General features: G+C 35.8%; 1 protein-coding gene across 1 annotated transcript in view; it reads left to right on the plus strand.

Annotated features, from left to right (window-relative positions):
- Positions 1 to 805: 805 nt before the first annotated feature.
- The window catches only part of SEMA3E (semaphorin 3E), a 238,043-nt gene continuing 217,932 nt past the window's right edge, over positions 806 to 20,916 (plus strand). Inside the window, exon 1 of the mRNA XM_049772801.1 lies at positions 806 to 964. Within this exon, the coding sequence (XP_049628758.1) occupies positions 850 to 964 (115 nt within the window). The 5' untranslated portion in view covers positions 806 to 849. The remainder of the gene's footprint in view (positions 965 to 20,916) is intronic.

The following is a 20,916-nucleotide window of genomic DNA, read 5'->3' on the forward strand; positions in this document are numbered from 1 at the left end:
TTCCTTGTTCATGGGGCTTAGTGTTTAAAAGTCCTTTCCCGCATGCCATCCTGAGTTGGAGATTGTCAAGCCCTCCGCCTATGAGCGCGCACTCATCCTCCCTCCTGAACGCCCCCAGCATCTCCAGGCGGCCCCGTCTGCGCTGAGTGACGCGGGGCCGGGTCCGCCGGGAGGGCGGGTGCGCGCGGGGCGCTTGGACCACAAACACTCCCTAGACACAGCGAGTCGGCGCTCAACCCGGCCTGAACTTTCCCTGTAAACACTGCGCGCTGACAGAGCTGCCTCCCCGCTGGGTGGATCTGCAACTCCGAGCGGGGGAATGGCACTTCTTGTTTTTAATTAGCAAGGTGAAAGGTGAGTGAAAACTAGCAGTTTGGCAAGTCGGCGCAGGAGGCTGACTTTTCCGAGGCTTCCAGGAGTCAGAAGAGAAGAGAGGAGCTCCAACAAGGTGGAAGACAATACTTGAGCTCGGGTGATTTTTTTTTTAATCCCCCACTCCCCATTCAATGAACCTCTTGGAAGAGTGACTTAAAAAAAAATCAGTTTATTCCTGAATTTAGCCACGTCCTTCTTGGAGGAAGCTTCAGGCTGGGCATATGGCATTGAAGACGCACGCCTTGGAATGTCCTCTGGCTCCCGGCTTCTGAACAACTGTCCGCAGGCTAACGAGGTCATCCCTAGCCCCAACTCCAGCCTGACACATGGCACTTTGGAACTGTGCTCTCTGATGACAGCGCGTGCGGTTTCTGACAAAGCCTCTCTGGAGCACGCTGCCTGAGGAGGGGAGGACTAAGTCAAAGTCAAAGCCGCCTGAAAGTGAGGATTTGCGGGTTGGCTCAGCGCGGCAGCATGGCATCAGCTGGGCACCTGGTCCCCTGGCTCTTGTGCGGTTCCCTCTTGCAGCTCTGGACAGCAGGACACGCGGCAGATACCACTCATCCCCGCTTACGACTGTCACATAAAGGTAGGTCGCCTTTGGAGATCATGGTGAATATAGAATTCGAAGATATATAGAATGCCAAGAAAACACACACACACACACACACACACACACACACACACACACACACACATTAAGGTCATTGAACATAGATCTTTGGTCTTTAGGACTCTGAAAAGTCACCTGGAGAAATGTATTGCAGAACTAACCTGTGATACTAAGTACCTGTTATGAACAGGTTATACTTAGCCCACCTGAAAATAGAGACAATCTTTTGCCAACTTGGAGCCGTTGTTTTTGTACACAGCAGCTGTATGCTTGCAAATACTGGATTTTATTAATGAGAAGTTCACTAAGTGCACACAACAGAAGAGAGTAGAAAGCAGGTTGTAAAAAGCCCTCAGGGGATGAATCCACCAAGTTAGCAGTGGCTACTGAGAAAATGATCTAAGCATTATGATGGGAGAAACGCAGGTTTCCAAAGGGCCTTAGAAAAAGAGGTGCAATTGGTTTCTCGCTTTGTTGTGTTCCATTGATGGACATGAGAGGAGAAAATTCGTAGGGAGTAGAATGAAAAAATTATCATGTCATTAAAATGACTGATGACAGATAGAAATTCATGTTTAATTGAGTTGATAATTAGAATTCTTCCATACAGGGCAGAAGACATTCATTTTATCAGCAATTCTTATACATTGATTTGTATTGATTGAAGAATTAGATACCATTCACTAATACCTATTCTTGTCACTGTTAAATTCATAGTGCTTTACTGAAGACCTGTCTCTCAGAGGGTGGTTAAATATTTTATTCTGCATCTATATTCTTTAAAGCACCATTTAGTCATAAATAAATGATTAAAAGATAGCTTTTGCAGCAGGACCAGTAGAGCCAGTCATAAATAGACTTAGTGATTCTTCCTGTAAACAAACAAAATATTTTGAAAGAAGAGATTTTGCTGACTTTAAAGAAATTTGGAATTAATATTCAGGAAAAATACATGATAAAAAGCATAAGGCAGATGAGAAAGCATGAAAATGCATAAGAATTATATTTCAGTAGTGTAGCTTTTTAATTGGGTCCCATTATATAAAGAACAAATCTTGTAGTTTTAAAATACACTTGTATATTTAAAATATAGGTTAAGGTTTATCAGAAGGGTAAACAAAAGGGAAGTCTCAATTACATATGGCACAATTGATTTTATTGTCTCTTTTACTGGACAATTGTCATTCGATTTTAACTATAGAAATTTCTCACTTTTAGTTAAGCAAATATCTATGAATCCTTTAGTTTAAGTATATTGATTATATATTACCCATAGATAACAAATTTAAAAAACAATTTAATGCTTAATTTGTAAAGCATCTAAAATATTATATCTAGCATTACCACAAACCATTTACTAAGTTATCTTTCTGTTGTCTCTAAGTGTGTATTGCAGGTATTAAAATTAAATATGTCAAATACAAAAATGTGATATGGAGAATGAACAAACAATGATATTTGAATTAAAACAGTAAGTTAATTGTTTTTCTGTTGTGGATAAGAGGGTAAGCTGCCAGTTTTAGCAAATCAACATTCTGCTATGCCTGGTATTAACCTTTTCATGACTCAACATTAGGCAACTTTTCAATTTCAGTATATTTTCAAAAACATCATTGTACTATTTCACTGGAACACATGTATTTGGTCAGATCTTATCAAAACTCTAATCCATCTAAGTGTGCTGTATAATATTGTTATTAGGCTTACCTTTACTGTATCTCTCCTGATCAAAGGTATAACTGTAACTGATTTTATGGGTTATGATAAGTAGTAGAATAAAATTCTGGTCTGTAAGTGTATACTAGACTGAAATTCTGGCTTTTCTTAAACTTTGTATTGAATGGTACTAGCTAAAAATTTGCATCATTGTACTTTTATACAAAGGCAAGGTAGATTTACCTAAAAATAAATATGTTCTTACTTAAGTATGGGCTGGAACTAGTAGGGTGCTTGCCTTGTAAGAGGCAAATCCAGTTCAATTCCTAACACAGTGTGTGGTCTCAGGCATCATCAGGAGTAAACCCTAAGTGAAGTCAAGAGTAAGCTCTGAGTACAGACAGTCAGGTGTGACCCAAAAGTCTTGGTGGAGGGAGTGTGCAATTTAATTAACAAAGTCAGACAAGAGATGACACATAAAAGGAGAACTAAAATGGAAAATACTTATTATCCACAGTTGTCTCCAGGCCTTTATGGACAGAGATTTTTCTGTTCCATCATTACAGCATAAACAGCCATAGACCACTACATACGTTGGAGTTTAATGGTACCTCAATATATAGAAATACCAAAAGTCTGGGAATATGGTATATGTTAGAGCTTGTTATCTTCAAAATTTTTAAATAAAATTATCTCAAAATTTTTGTTATCTGATATTAGTGATAATAAATATTAGTGATTTTCAGGAGTGGGTGAATTTGCTGATTCATATTATAAATGAATAATGACCTTTTAAAAGAAAAGGTAGTATATAAGAGTAATATGGTAGAACTGTACTGCTGCCTGCTCCACAGGAGAGGAGTTTGATAGTATTCCTGAAGATTGATTCCCTCAAGAAATTGTTTTGTAGGAGTGGTATGCTACATAGAATAAGAATAACCATTAAACAACAACATCAACAACATAACAAACGTTATTTTTATGATGATATTTGACTTAATGAGATCATTATATTTTCCTGAAGAGGAGAAGAATGTTTCAGAGTATTCTACAAATTTTAATCAAATTATATAAAATATTTCCAGAAAACAGGCTGAAAATTTGTCTTTTCTTTTTTTTATACATTAAGCAATTTCTGAAACCATTTGAGACTAAGAGGCCATTAGGACTGACTATAAAGGAGAAAAGGCAGTGGGGAGGTTCTGATGGTAGACGTTGATGTTTTTGAAGAGTTTTTCTGCATTATTTCCCACTGCCCTTCAATATTATTTAGTAGAATTGTATTAAAGTTTCCCCCTTCTTCTTTCTGAATATTCATGCAACTGAAATACTAAAAAAGTACATTAAACTAGGGTAAACAGATCAAAAGATGAGATAGTTATACTTTTAAAGGCAGTGCATATACTTTAAGTGTAATTTATAGGTATGTATATAGTTTATTAAATAAAACAATATAAAAATTAAGATGTCAAAATATTACCCCACTCTGAAATATATTTATATAGGATTTTGGGCCACATCAAGCTGTGCTTAGGAGCTGTTCTCAAGTAGATGCTTGGGACTGTGTGGTGCTGGGAATCATTTCTAAAAGCTCCCACATGCACTCTAGCACTTGGAACCATTCTGGAGCTTCCATATGCATTCCCAATTTGCATCCGTCCTTTTGAGCCATCTTGCCAGCCTGGATAATTATCTTTTTCTCAATGTTTAATTTGAAAGGTGGAAACATAATAAAGGGGGCATGGCACTTGCCTTGAATGTGTCTAGTTTTGTCACTGGCATTATGTATTTTCCTCAGCAACTATGAGCACGTAGCCAGAAGGGGCCCTTAAGCATTGTTGAGTGTGACCCAAGCCCCCTTAATTCCCAAATAAAAATATTTAAGTTGTGATTGACTAAGTAGGGAACACATTTAGTAGTGTATGAATAGTTATGATTAATGGTCAGTTTTTAACCAGTGCTTTAATAGGGCCATATTGGTTTGATTAGTAAAAATGTATAATATTTTACTCCAAGGACTTTTTAAAAATTGCTGTGATAATAGATAATAAATTAAGGAAAGAGAAGGGCATGGATTTCTGGTGGATCAATCATGACTTTCTATTTATGTCTACTTTCTTATCTCTAACCATCTAATATTAATTAGGCTACAGAAAAGGAATATATAACTTACTTGATGGAATTTCAAGAATGAAACTATTAACAAACAAGGTCCCTTGTCAGAAAAATTCCCAAATGCATGTGGAAGCCCCATAACTTTAGCCAAGGGAATTTGGCAGTTGGATAGATATTCAACGTTCCAATAAGAAATGGCATGATTTCAGAATCCAATAAATATGTCTGCTTAAGTAGAAATGTTCTCTCCCAGGATGGTTTGTGAAGAGATAGCTAAATAAAGGCATGGATATGACAGAAGATCAGTCCTAAAATACGTTGACATTATAAATGTAGATTGAGAGTTGAATATATATCCATACATAGGGAAAGTGGGATAGTGTTAATTACTCAAACTACTTTTGAATATTATAACCTGTTACTTATTCAGAGAGCTGAGAATATGAAGGCAAAGGTTTCTGTTGTAACTCACTATTTCCCCTTATACTATTGGCAGTTGACTATGCCTCACTTTTCTTAATTTGAAGATATAGTATTGACTCTTTTCCCATCTAATTTACTGTGTTGTGATAGTAGTAAATAAAATAATATCAGTGAAACTACTTTATAAGAACTAATGTTTCTTAAAGATCTGTACATTTGAGCTGATTAAAAGAAAGCTATCTATGAAAGGACTTTGTAATTGAAAAATTATATGATTAATATTTCTTTTTTATTAAGAATTTTTATTTTGACCAAAGTGGTTACAGATCATTCACAGTAGTATTTTAGGTACATAGTGACATTGAATCATGGGCATTCCCACCACCAATGTTGTCCACCCTCCACTCCTGTTTCCAGCATTTCTTAAAAACTAATAGAAAATGAGTTTGTTAAAAACTATGTTCCCAAAAGGAAATCCATTGAAATGGCATGAATTTCAATAGCAGTAAATGCAGGTTTATAGGAGGAAGTTGGAATTTACATAAAATATTTGATTTATCCTGATATTACATTCACTACAAATTCTACCTCCCAACCTTGTGAGTTTTAATTATAATAATTATTGACAATTGCATAATTTGTATTTTTAAGATTTATGGACAATATTATTTCTATATAGTGATGAATATAGTTATTTATATATATTTACCTTATGCTTTATATAGTCCTTATTGTATGAAAATGATTGAAATGCAGGGCCCGGAGAGATAGCACAGCAGTGTTTGCCTTGCAAGCAGCCAATGCAGGACCAAAGGTGGTTGGTTCGAATCCTGGTGTCCCATATGGTCCCCCACGCCTGCCAGGGGCTATTTCTAAGCAGACAGCCAGGAATAACCCCTGAGCACCACCAGGTGTGGCCCAAAAACCAAAAAAAAAAAAAAAGAAAGGAAATGATTGAAATGCAATTCAAGAAGAGCAAAATGATCAATCAAATTTCTGGATAATTATACTGGAGGCTGTGATATTTCTTTTACACTCATAACAAATAAAAAAGACTCATGACTGAGCCAGTCTTTCCTGACCCAGCTCATATTTTTAGTTCCTCAACCTGTAACTAGGCATTGTCAATAGTGACATTAGTCACACATCCCTACATGGTTAATAAATAAAAACTAGTCATAAGGCATGATTCATAAGGAAAGTAGTTAGATAAGGACCTAAAAGTAAACACTGACCTGACCTTCATGCCTATATTTCTAACAGGGAGAGTAAATGAAAATTAAGAGATGTATATATTGGAAGTTTATAATTAAAACAACACAAAATAAAAATATGGGTAAAATAAAAGGAATTGTAATAGGTTTTGTTGAACTTGGTTTATGCAGAAAATGCTATCTTTTATAAATTTGAATTTATTTTATTGCAACTATTCTGATTTACATAGTTGGGTTTCAGACATACAATGAATCAGGGCCAATCCCAGTACAGTATCCAGCTCTCTCTACCTATGTTCCATAATTGCATCCCATACAACCCTACCTGATCCCCAGCCTGCCAGTATAATAGGCCCATTTTAAGTTTAGATTGTTATAGTGTGTATCTCTTGATTCCATTATTGTTGCCTTTGGCTTGGATACTTAGTTCAGTCCTATTTTAACACTAACAATGCACCTGAGCCCGTTTGGCTCCCTGGCTCCCATTCTTTCATATTTGTTTTTTCCTCGACTCAATTTCTTTCCTTCTCTTTGCTATATTCTGGGGCCAATGGTATTTAACACAACTCCAATTAAAGCCATTGCATTGTATTCCTTAATGCATTTACTTTAAATACAACATATAAGTGATATGATTCCGCATATATCCTTCTTCTTCTGGCTTACTTCATTTAACATAATATTTACCAGTTGCGTTCATGTTGCAGCAAATTGCATGATTACATCATCTCTACAGCTATGTTGAATTGTATATAGGTATGTGTATTTATATGTCCCTGTATATCCCTATATATTTATGAATATAAATATATATAGGCATAGATATTGAAAAAGTGGGGTTCTGGGTTATATGGCAGCTCAATTTTGAGTTTACTGATAACCCTCCAAACCATTTTCCACAGAGGTTGGAGCAGGCAGCATTCCCACCAGCAGTAGATGAGAGTTCCATTTCCACCACATCCCTGACAACTGAGATAGTTCCCAGTATTTTTTAATATGTGCCATCCTCATTGGTATAAGATGATATTTCATTGTTGTCTTCATTTGTTTTTCTCTAATGATAAGCGATGAGGAGTATTTTTTCATGTGCCTGTTGCCCATCTATTGGTTTTCCTCAGAAAAGTATCTGTTCATTTTTTCATTCATTTTTTGATGGGATTTTTAGGTTTTGTTTTGTAAACCTTTGAGAGTACTTTGTGTATCCAGATATCAAACCTTATTTGATGTGTTGAGTGCAAAATTGTTCTCCCTTTCAGTTAGCTTACTTCTAATTTTAGCCTGTGTTTCTTAAAGCCATACAGAAACTTTTTAGTTTGAAGTAGAACATTTATTCATATTTGATTCTATAGTCTTTGCCATTGGCATCTTATCATTGAAGACTGTCTTGGAGGTCTCAGCTTTGGAGTGTTCTGCTTATATTTTCTTCAATGAACTTTTTGGATTTGGGTTTAATTTACTTTTGTGTAAGATGTGAGATATGGATCAATCTTTGGATAGATTTATCTAAGGATTAATTTCTTACATGTGAATATCCAATTGTTTCAACACAGTTTGTTGAAGAGACTGTCATTATTCCATTTCAAATTCTTGGCTCCTTTGTCAAAGATTAATTGATCAGTTTTGGGAGGTTTTTCACTGGTCTGAAAGTCTGTTTGTTCCAGTCCCATGCTATTTTGATTGCTATGGCTTTTTGATAGAGCTTCAAGTTAGGTAATGAGATACCTGTGGATGAAGTTTATGTCAGGGTTTTTGACACTATTCTTTGTATTTTTTTTCTTAAGACAGATATTGCTTGTACATAACAGTGGTATCTCTGAGTAGTTCTTTGAATTATTTACGTAGTTCTTAGTTGGAATTGCAGTGAGAACATAGTTATAATCTAATATAGCAATGTAGAATAAAGAATTGAGAGAAAAAGGTCAACTGAGTGCATACATACATAGCATACAAAAGGCCTGGATTTGATTCCCAACACCACATGGTCTCAGACCTCTGCTGGGAGCAACTCCTAAGCAGAGCCCCAAGAACAGCCCACATGAACACTGCCCAAGATACCCTCCTTCAAAAAAAAAAAAAAAAAAAAAAAGGAAAGAAAAATATAATATGAAGAAATCAGAATTAGGAAAATTCCATTTTTTTTACATAAAATTATAAATAAACTGGGTCAAATTTGGGGTGAAAATGTGATATTAAACCAGTTCTTAAAAATTTGTTGAGGCCAGTATTTGATGCACAGTGTAGAGAAAACCAATATTTACTTGTTCTTGACTCATACATTGCAGAAGTCATGTCACAATGGAAGTTTTTAAAAAAAATGTGTACTGTTATTTGCTGTCTGTCAGATTTGTCACTTGGCTTAGGATATTGCATAGACTAAACCACTCTTTCTGTCTGTGATGAGATCACTTGGTGGTCTCAGTACTCTGATCACCATAATAAAGCACCAAATCATCAACTTGGTCATTGCTGGCAATATTATTAACAGTCTACTGAGTAGTTTTTATTTTATCAAAGATATCTATTTGAATCATTGTTGGGAGTTCTTAGTGGGAGAGCAAGCAAAGATTTACTCCTTTATCTTTGTATGTAAAACTCTTCTGTGGCTTAGTAGAGGAATTTAGTGTACAGGAATTTAGAAATGGCACTTATCATGCATGCATGCCCCTTTGTACAGTGACCACAATGTTAAAGTGGCCTTGTAAGTTTAGTCTTAGAGAGTTTAAACAAAACTTAACTGAAAATTTTCTACTTGGAATATTTCCCAAAGAATCTTAAAGAAAATTTAAAATATTTTATTCATTTTAGTAGGCAGCATCAGAATGGATGTCATTAGTGCAATCTCTAACATTTTATAAATCATATAAAGGTTGATGGTTGTTTTAATGATGACTTTTTATTTTGGTTTAAAAACACATAAAATATAAAGACATGTATTTTTTGAATTTAGAGACAATTCTTTGTATTCATGTTTAGGTTGATAATGATAAGACTGAATATAGCATAGACTGGATTTTCTTAAAATATGAGTGAAAAAGAAAGTGTTTTTACCACAATCAAACCAATAGTTAGGGTTAGAGTAATAGCACAGTAGGGGCATTTGACTTGTATGCAGCTGACTGGTGTTCGATCCCTGGCATCTTATATGGTTCCCTGAACCTGCCAGGAGAGATTTCTGTGAGAGTCAGGAGAAAAGCCTCAGGCCCCCAGTGTGGCCCAAAAATAAAAAACCAAACAAACACCAATAATTAATCACTGATTTTGAGAGAAGATTTTCTCAAAGAATGAGTGATTTAAAGAACTTTACTGGGAAATTGGTAAGTTTACTTTATGTGGTCCTGCTGTTGGTGAAAGCAGTTCATTCATGTTTTCAGCCTGCCTTCAGTTCAAATGCCTAAATTCAGGATATTTACACATATAGTTTTCATTTTCTTGATAACCTGACTCTAGGACTAATATGGAAAAAGAAAAGAGAATGTCATGACTTGCTCTTTTTGGAACTCAAAAATGCATTTTCATTTTTATATTTGCTAAATTCTCAGCCAGCCCTGCTTTCTGTTAAATTACTTACCTTGTAATTTGGGCATAACACAAACACACAAAACTATAGGCTTTGGTAGTACAAAACTTTCCTGCATTCTAATTTCAATGGTCTAATTCTCATCTTGCTTCTGTTTGTATGGACTGAGTAAGTAGTTTGACTTTTATGAGTTTGAAAGTTCTCATCTATAAAATGGGGTAATAAGTAACTTACAGAAATCCTAGAGTTGCATAAGATAATGCAAATTAATGGAAAAAGGTATTGCACTATTATAAAGCTATTCATAAGATACGCAATGAATGAAAATAGGTTAAAAGAAAATTAGTTTACATTGGTTTCCTTTCTAAAAGCAATTTTGAGTTAATTATTAACTTCCCACTTTGAATAAGAGATCTTTAATCATCACAATTTTTTCATTTGCAAAGATTTTTTTTTATGATTTCCTGCTCTTATTTGAATAAAAGACTAAAAGGAATGAGGTTTAATGGTGTTTGTAGTATACTATGGAATTATGTTGTCAATTTAAGGAAAACTGGAGCTTTATCTGATGGCACCTTGGAGACAACAGACCAAAGCCACAAAATAAACAAAAGGTTCTAAACAAGGTAATTGTAAGACACAGCTTAGTAAAGCACAATAGAATTAACATTACTAAGGCCAGACTACATTGTCAAAAGTTAAACTAAACAGAATTCTGTCAGCTGCTATCAGCCTAGAATGTTCTGTTTGTTTTGAAAGTGAAAGAAAACTTCCATACTACCTTCTAGTGAGACAGGTAAGATATCTGGAGCAGGTCAGTTTGGAGGCTACTAAGTATTAAATATATCCTTATTGAATAGCTCTTTTGTAAGAGAGAATACTTTTGAAAAATTTTAAATAGATTTTAATGGAGCTAGGGGGCTAAGACAAGGCATACCAAAGAAACTAAGGAATCCTAAACAACTATTTATGACTGCTTGGTAAAACAAAATTAAGGAGTGAAGCAAGGATTTTCTCTACCCATTCACCTTCCTTCCCCTCAGTGCTGCATTGTAGTGAAGCAGTTGAGGCCTCCAAGACAAGTTCTGGGCAGCCACCTCCTCTCAATATACAATCAACATACTTCTTTTGAAAACTCTGCCTTTAGATCTACCTATTATTTTTGGAGATCACCACAGCACTATTCCCCTCTCTTGTTACTTCATCTTTTGATTGTCTTTGGTGAAGTTGTTCCACATCCTTCTCTTTCTCTCCCAACTTGTTTCCTTACCACTTATATATTTCTTTTCCACCAGAGGCTAAAAGTGAAGTGAAAAACATCTAGTTTCTTCCTCTTTTTTATTGTATGATAGTCTTCATTTTACCTTTAATATTTTACTTTGGGGAGAGGATTCTAAACCAATGAATTGAAAGCATGAGCTTGAAATTTGAAAAATCGTTCTTTAATACTCATTTGGCCTTCAAAGTTGAAGTTAATGACTTAGGAAATAATAGAATATAAAAGTAAGCAGCTTATTAGCCACTCAATCAACTTGCCCTTCTTTTTCAAGTTTCTTGAGTAGATCTGATGCACCATGAATATGGGGTCAACAATTTGGAGGGGAAGGAATTATGATTCTGGAGAGGAGATAAGAGTACCTCTCAGCCAATCCATTCAGTAGCTAAACTTCAGTGTTTTATGTTTTTATATACATAAATTCATTTCTTTGCAGTTCTGATTTGTTATCTTTGAATTTCAAGTCTTAACTTATTGAAATAAGAATATGAATAGTATGAAATAAGAGTATGAAGACATTGTTAATTTGATGAAAGGAGGAACAGCATTATTAAGAAAAGTAATGAGACACCAAAGTCATTTAAAAAATAGCACCAAGGAAAAGGGTAATAAAAAGGTTGAACATAAATGTCATTAAGGGACAATAGAGCCTTTTCCTACTGACAAATTTTCTCCTTGGAAATAGTAGAGATTGAGAATGACTTGAATAAAGCTCAAACCGAGCTTTTGAACTAACCAAGTGGCAGTGTTCTAATTACATTACATACAGCTGTTCTTGAAAGTTTATGAACCATTAGAAAGTTTGTGAACCATGTGATTTCTTAATATTATTTTTCAGTTTCAAACTTGTTGACACTTTTCTTATCACTAGGCTTCCCAATGTGTAAATTTCTTCAACTTACTTAGAAAATTTTATGGGGCCAGAGAGATAGCACAGTGGGTAGGGCTTTTGTCTTGCATGAAGATTACTCAGGTTCAATTCCCATGTGGTGCCCTTGAGCACCTCCAGGAGTATTTCTTTTCTTTCTTTTATTTTTAATTTTTATTGTGGTCAAAGTGAATTACAAATCTTTCACAGTAATATTTAAGGCACATAGTGAGAGTGAATGAGGGGCATTCCCACCACCAGTGTTGTCAGAAGTATTTCTTGAGTTCAGTGCTAAGAGTTACCTCTGATCATAGCCGGGTGTGAAAAAAATGCTTAGGCAATTTTATTTGTGGACAGTATGTTCTAATAGAAAGAATAGAACCATACTTTTAAAGTCCTGGGTATACTGTTTTGTTTTTTTTTTTGTCTTGTTTTTCTTTTTGTTTTTGGCCTCATCCGGCTGCGCTCAGGGGTCACTCTTGGCTTTTCGGTCAGAAATCACTCCTAGCCCAAGGGACTCTATGGGATGCTGGGATTCACACCCACATCCATCCTGGGTTGGCCACCTGCAAAACAAATGCCTTACCACTGTGCTATATCTCCGAGTCCTTGGGTATAATTTTAAATGTATAATATTGAGGATTGTTCTTCTAGCCTGTGTTTTTCCTTGAACATGTATCTCACTTGCTTGTCCTTATGTTCCTTTGCTTGTTTATTTCCACTCTGGAGAAGACTGTGTGCAAATACATACTTATGTAATTGTGTTTATATTCTAAGATATTTGAGGACAAAGAATTTTATTTGTTTATTACCCCTGGTGAACAAAATCATTAAGGTTTACTTAAATTTTTAAGAGACTCATTTGAGGAAAAGTTTATTTGTGTTTATTGCAGCTAAGATTTTTTTCTTTGGGGTGGGGGAGCACATCCAGTGACATTCAGGGGTTACTCCTGGCTAAACGCTCAGAAATCGCTCCTAGCTTATGGACCATATGGGGACCAGGGGATCGAACTGTGGTCTGTCCTAGGTTAGCGCGTGCAAGGCAGATGCCCTATCATTACACCACTGCTGCGGCCCCAGCAGCTAAGATAATTTTTATGATTACATGCTGCTTCTTTCCCAAATACACTGGAGTATAATTAATGATTTTTCAAAGTGAGTGAGGATGGCAGCATCAGCATCCCCTGAACTGAACTATACCTATAAGCAGTGAACCTAAGACATGTTTTCACATCCTGCAGGTAATGTTTGCTATTTTACTAGGATGCTGATATAAAGAGGTATCACTTTTGTTTTAAATTTTCCCTACAATTTATTACCCAGATTAAAGATTTATTTCAATTTTCAAATAATTATTTATAGTGGTTGTTTTGTAGCCACATATGATAATCCTCAGGGTTTATTCCTAGCTCTGCACTCAGGGATCATTCTTGGGGAGACAGGTGATCATATGAGGTGCCCAGGATCAAACAGTGTCAGCCACATGTAAGACAAATGCTTTACCTGCTATACTATCTCTGGTACTTGAAATAATTTATAGCTTTGATCTTGAAAAATAAATTCTTAAGTTCATAAGCATTGAACTAGTAAGCCTTTCTCTACCTTTTACTTTTTCTATTAGATTTTTTACTAAGATATGTATCAGATATATATACACAGATACACAGATAACCTAATATATAACATTAAAATTAATTTATTAATAATTTTGACCCACTCTCAAGTGTGTTCAGGGATTATTCCTGGCTCTGTGCTCAGAGGAACATAAACAGTACTGAGGATCAACCCAGAATCAACTGGTATAATGCAAGAGCCTTAACATTTTTTCCCAGCACAAAGTAAATTTTTATTAAATTAATTAATATTTTAAAATTTCTTATAAAATTTGTTGTTTTGTTTTTTTATAACTGAAACCCAACTACAGATATGTTTATAATCACGGTGCTTAAACCAAGACACTATTATAAGAAAAGATATTAAAAATAAATCTTCAGTCTATTTTTCTTTTTTTCTTCTCTTCTTTTTCTTCTTTCTCTTATCCTTCTTCCTCCTCTTCTTATTCTTCTTCTTCCTCCTCATACTCCTCTTCTACTTTTCCTCTTCTTTTCTTACTCTTCATTTTTCTTTCTTTTTCCCCTTCCTCTTTTGTCTTTTTCTTCTCTTCTTTTCCTTCTTCCTCCTCCTCTTCTTCCTCTTCTTTTTCTTCTTCTTCCTCCTCCTTTTTATTCTTCCTCTTCTTCCTTTTTTCTTTTTATTCTTCTTCCCCTTCTTCTTCATCTCCTTCTTTTTCCTCTTCTACTTACTCTTCTCATACTTGCTCCAACTCTTCTTTTTTTTTTTTTTTTTTTTTTTTTTTGGTTTTGGTTTTGGTTTTTGGGCCACACCCAGTAACTCTCAGGGGTTACTCCTGGCTATGTGCTCAGAAGTTGCTCCTGGCTTGGGGAACCATATGGGACACCGGGGGATCGAACCGCGGTCCGTCCAAGGCTAGCGCAGGCAAGGCAGGCACCTTACCTTTAGCGCCACCACCCGGCCCCGCTCCAACTCTTCTTAATATTCTCTTCCTGAGTCTCTGGGACTCCAATGATTCCTATGTTCTTTCTGTTGAGTTTATCAACAGTTTGTCATCTGTTCAAATGTTTTGGGTAGTTTATTCATTATCTAAACATTTGCTTTAAGGTTCTTTTCTAATCTCTTCTGCTGTATGGAGTTGTTTTGCATCTCATCTTCTGGCTCACTGACCCTGTCTTCAGCTGCTGTTACTCCCTTGGAAAGGCTTTTCATTGAGGTTTTCATTTAATCTACTGAGTCTTTCAGACCCATTTTTTGAGTTCAGAGTTTTCTGAGTTCTATCATTGTGGTCTGTTCAGTTCGATCTATGCTTGCTTTGAGTTCTTTGAGCATCCTCCATGTTAATATTCAAAACTCCTAATCTGAGAGGTTTTTCAAGTCATCTTCATTCTCTATGTGTGGTGTTGTCATGCATTGTTTCCCCATTGTAACAATTGTATAGTGGTTTTTACTATGTGCTGTGCTGGGATTCATGGGTTAGAAGATGCCTGTGGTTGCTGAGCTCCTCTGGCTCCACCTTATTGGGTGGGGCCTTACTGGGTTTGGGCCCTGGAGATTGTGTTCGATATCATCTTCTTGGCTGTCTTGCGCAGAAAAGAAGACAGGGAGCAAGGCAGCAGTCCTTTATAGTGGCTTTCCTGTGCCCAAACACATGGGAGGGATCGGCATCCACCTTGGGTGGGACCCTTGCCAGGTTTGGGTCCTGGAGATTGTGTTTGATGGCGTGTTCTTGGCTGTCTTGTGCAAAAAAGCAGCACAAAATAATTTTTGATGATGTAAATTCTATGTTATTACACAGTTAAGATAAGGAAATATATATTATTGTCATTTATAAAATGGTTTTCATAAAATTATAGAATTCCTTAATTCAATAGAAAGGTTTCCTAGACTAATGAAATTTGTTCCACTTACTTTTTTTGTTATATAACCTTGTTTTTCTCTCCAAGTATTCAGAAGTTTCAATGTCTTTTAAAAAAATCTCTGTAGGGGGCTGGAGAGATAGTACAGTGGTGTTTGTTTGCAAGCAGCCGATCTAGGACCTAAGGTGGTTGGTTCGAATCCCGGCATCCCATATGGTTCTCCGTGCCTGCCAGGAGCTATTTCTGAGCAGATAGCCATGAGTAATCCCTGAGCGCCACCGCGTGTGGCCCAAAAAACAAAACAAAACAAAAAAATCTCTGTAGGGGCTGGAGTGGTAGCACAGTGGTAGAGCTTTTGCTTTGCATGCTGCCTATAGGGGACAGTCCTGGGTTCAATCCCCAGCTTCCCGTATGATCCCCTGAGCCTGCCAGGAGCAATTTCTGAGAGCAGAGCCAGGAGTAACCCATGAGTGCTGCCGGATGTGACCTAAAACAAACAAACCAAAAAAGAAATATCTGTCAAATAAATCTTTTATCCTATTCTTTTTTTTTGGGGGGGGGCACACCCAGCGTTGCTCAGGGGTGACTCCTGGCTGTCTGCTCAGAAATAGCTCCTGGCAGGCACAGGGGTCCATATGGGATACCGAGATTCGAATCAACCACCTTTGGTCCTGGATTGGCTGCTTGCAAGGCAAACACCGCTGTGCTATCTCTCCGGGCCCCTATCCTATTCTTATTTGTTATGCTGAGATAGAACTTTGCATACTGAATATCATGCTATGGCTTGAGAATAAAAGATAATTTACTGAATGTAATGCAAAAATCTAAGGCGGCATTTGAAACAGGGATAAGATATAAGAAAACAGATAAGATATTAGAATAAAATAAAAATTGTAAGCAATGTTTAAATTGGTTTGTTAATTGTGGAAAATATGCCATCCTAATGTTAGTTGTTAATAATAAGGGAAGCTTGGTATGTGGGAACTGTATTGTCTTTACAACTTATCTAAATTAAAACTAAAATGATTCTAAAGAAATTTGTTAAAATACATTTGTGACACAGTGACTTTACTCAAACCCAATATCACATAAATGTAATGCCCTATTGTAAAAAGAGACGAGATACAGAAGGAGAGCGATAGACACAGAATAGTCTCACTCAGCTATGGGTTTTAAGAAAAATAAAAGAAATTATTGTAATAATTCTCAGAGACAATAGAGATGAGGGCTGGATGGTCCTGCTCATGATATGAAGCTCACCACAAAGAGTGGTGAGTGCAGTTAGAGAAATAACTACACTGACAACTATCATAACAAATGTGAATGAATGAGGCAAGTAGAAATCTTGTCTCAAATATAGATGGGGGTGGGGGAGTCTGTGGGGAGGAGAGGTTTTGGGGTATCGGTGATGGGAATGTTGTACTGGTGAAGGCGAGTGTTCACTATATGACTGAAACCCAAATACAATCATAACTGTAATCAAGGTGCTTAAATAAAGATAGTTTTTAGGGGCCAGCAAGGTGGTGCTAGAAGTAAGGTTGCAAGTGCTAGCCAAGGAAGGACCGCAGTTCAATTCCCCCAGCATCCCATAGGGTCCCCGCAAGCCAGGGGCAATTTCTGAGCACTTAGCCAGGAGTAACCCCAGAGCATCAAATGGGAGTGGCCCAAACAAAACAAAACAAAACAAAAAGATATTTTTTAATATAATAAGAGACAAGATAAAAATAGATGCTTTTAATACTAAAAGTTAAAACAAAGAACTTTGGCATCATGTTGCTGGAGATGAAATGAAATGAGCTCAGTCTTGTAGGTGAATAGCCAGAGCATCAGTCAAAAATAATGAGCAAATTCAAGTATCCAATATTTTGTCACCATTCTTGCCATTCCAGAGCAGGTAATATCATGTATCCTCCTAGCAATACAGTTTCTTTTGGATTATGAACTAACAGAATTCTCCTGGTTTCACTGCAAACGATTATATCCAAATGCTTTTTATTCATTGTAATTTAATTGTGGCAATTATTATCGGACTTTAGGGAATTCACATTTTCTTTGCATGATTAATATATGCTTAGTGCACATTTACAAGTAGATATTGAAAGTTTTATAGGCAGGCTTATACAGTTTATTGTTTGATCCTTAGAATAAACTTTAGATACTTAAAAATACTTTACATACATTTAATTATTGTATCAATTGTATTTAAAGTATAGAATTTAATTATGCTTAGGTGTATTAATATTGTCAGGTTTTACTTTTTTGGTTAATGACACATGTAAATAGTTCCCTTATAAAGATGATAGAAATCAAGATTTTTTGGGCTTTGGGGAGCACTTAGGAAACTTTTTCTTCTCTTGCTTTAAAATATTAAACACTAGGTTTTTTTTTTCCAAAATTTTTGTTATGAAAATCATAGAGATAAATCTAGAAGTTCTTTGAGATTTTTTTCAGAAAAAAATGCACATCATTGAAAAAGCTTGGCAGGTAGTGGTTTGAAGTCATGAACGAAACTGAAACTGGTGTCATACTTGTCATCTTTTCTTTCATTTGTTTCACTGGTGTTCTAGTGTCCACTGTAACATATTTTAAGAGTAAAAAAGCATGGAAAATGGAGATAAAGAACTAGATAAAGAATAATTTGAAGATGTTGATATTTATTTATGATTTTAAAACCAAAGTTGTAGGTAAAATTTGAGAGAACATAAAATAATGGTTACACATTTTATATTTATAGTTTATTTAAACAAAAATTTTCTGTCTTTTTCTAATCAACATTCCTTAAAAAAGAAGCAATAATAAATTTATCTTTCAAAATCCTGAAGCTGTAGTGGTAGTACAGAGGAACAGACATTGCCATGCATGTGGAAAACCAGGTTCAGTCCCCAGAACCTATTTGGTCCCCTGAACACTACGAGTAGTGTTCTCTGAGTGCAGAGCAAGAGTAAACTCTGAGCTCTCAAGTATGTCCCCCAAATCAAAACACCCCAAACCCCTTTGTCTCTAAATGTTATACATGACTTAATATATCATAACATAATTGAAAATGTACTTTTAAATATTGTATCTTTGTTTTTATTTTTTATTACCATGATAATTAAATATATCATTTTTAACATTCTGCATAATTACAAGCTGGACAGATAGGAGTGGGCTGGGAGCACGGTGAAAGGCTAGCCAAGGTTTGATATCTGGCTGTAGTTTGGGACCCTAACAGAACCATTTGGTTTGGATGATAATTATTAACTAGGCCTCCTGAGCACTGCTTCAGAGTACCCTGTAATCTACCCATCACCAAAAAATATAGAAAGATAATAATGGATATACACATAAATGCCAGAAGGAAAGTTAATTCAACAGAAAACACAGATTTAAATTTTCCCTTACTATTATTGGAGTAAATAAAAATGAAAAAATAAACTGCTTGAGTATTTCACTTTTAGCAACTAAAATTAGGTTTTTACAATGTATATAGAAACTAGTACTTAAGTCATAAGGTAAAATAAGGCAAAAACTATCTATAATTTTAACATTATAGATACATTGAATATATATTGAGATATATTGAATATAGAAAATCTTGGAAAATAGAAATGATTATTTAAAAAATAATACTTTTTTAAAATACCTCAAAGAAAATAGTGACTAGGATTCAAAAGCCACCCACAGAATGGCAGAAACTATTCACCTAATAACCATCAGATAAAGGGCTAATATCTAAGATGTACAAGGTTTCTGACAGAACTTAACAAGAAAACAAAAATCTAACCCTATCTAAAAGTGGGAAGAAGAAATGAACAGAGACTTCCTCAGAGAAAAAATACAGATGGCCAAAAGGAAAATAAAAATGTTCCATGTCACTAATAATCAGGGAAATGCAAATTAAAGCAACAATGAGGTACTATCTCATACCACAGAGACTGGCACACATCACAAAGAACAATAACCATCACTGCTGACATGGATATGGAGCTAAAGGAACTTTTTTCACTGCTGCTGGGAATGCCATCTAGTCTAGCCTTTATGGAAAACGATATGGAGATTCCTCAAAAAACTGGAAATTGAGCTTCTATATGATCCAGGTATACCACTCCTAGAGATATACCCTAGGAACAAAGAAACACAATACAAAATGCTTTTTGTACACATAATAATTGCAGTGCTAGAATCTGAAAACAACCCAGGTTCCTGACAACAGATGAGTGGCTAAAGAAGCTGTGGTACAGATACACAATGGAATACTATGCAGCTGTCAGGAAAAATGAAGTCATGAAATTTTCCTATCCATGGATGGACATGGAAACTATTATGCTGAGTGAACTAAGTCAGAGGGAGATAGACACAGAGTAGTCTCACTCATCTGTAGGATTTAAGAAAAATAAAAGACAGTATGGTAATAATAATAATACTCAGAGACAAGAGAGATGAGGGCTGGAAAGACTTACCAATATAAGAAGATTCACACAAAGAGTAGTGAGTACTGTTAGAGAAATAACTATACTAACAATTCTCATGACAATGGTGGTGAGTGAAAGAAGTAGAATGCCTGTCTCAAATACAGGCGGGGGATGGAGGAGGTAGATGGGGGCATTGGTGGTGGGAATGATGCACTGGTGAAAGGGGTGTTCTTTTTTATAACTGAAACCCAACTACAAGCATGTTTGTAATCATGGTGCTTAAATAAAAATATTATTAAAAAATAAAATGTAAATTCTGGAGGTTGGTGTAATAGCACAGCAGGTAGGGCATTTGCCTCACATGCAGCTGACCAGGGTTCTATCCCCAGCATTTCATATGGTTCCCAAACCCTGCAAAGAGTAACTTTTGAGTGTAGAGCTAGGAGTAAACCCCAAGAACCCCCAGGTATGACCCAAAACAAAAAACAAACAAACAAAAAAGTAAAATGTAACCCTTAGCCTTGTATTACAAAGCTAAAAATATCAAGGAAGGAATGAAGAAGGAATGGGGATGAGGAATGAAGAGGCCAACCAGAAGAAATGTAAGGAAATGATGGAGGGTTGGGAGCACTATGGTGGTGGTGAGGGGCATGATTGTGTATATCAAAACCATAACCATTAACAATATTGCTAACATGTTACCTAGACTATAATAATAATTCATAGAAAAGAGCAACACATTAAATTAAGTCTAAAATAATACTATTGGGGCCTAAGATATAATACATCTTACAGATGTTTGCACTGCAATGGACCAGCCTTGGTTCTGTCCCCGGCACCTTACATGGTCCATGATTCATTAGATCACACTTAGCTAGGTATGAACAAAGAAGAAAATTAAGATTACAGTCAGGTGTGGCCCCCATAATCAAAATAAATAAGTACAATTAAATTAAAATAACACTATCATTATCAATGGGACTGTTGAAGCTTTTTTACCTTTTAAGTACTCTCTCAAAAGGAAAACGAAGAAA

This window comes from Suncus etruscus, chromosome 1 (assembly GCF_024139225.1).
Source record: "Suncus etruscus isolate mSunEtr1 chromosome 1, mSunEtr1.pri.cur, whole genome shotgun sequence".
Lineage (NCBI taxonomy): Eukaryota > Metazoa > Chordata > Mammalia > Eulipotyphla > Soricidae > Suncus > Suncus etruscus.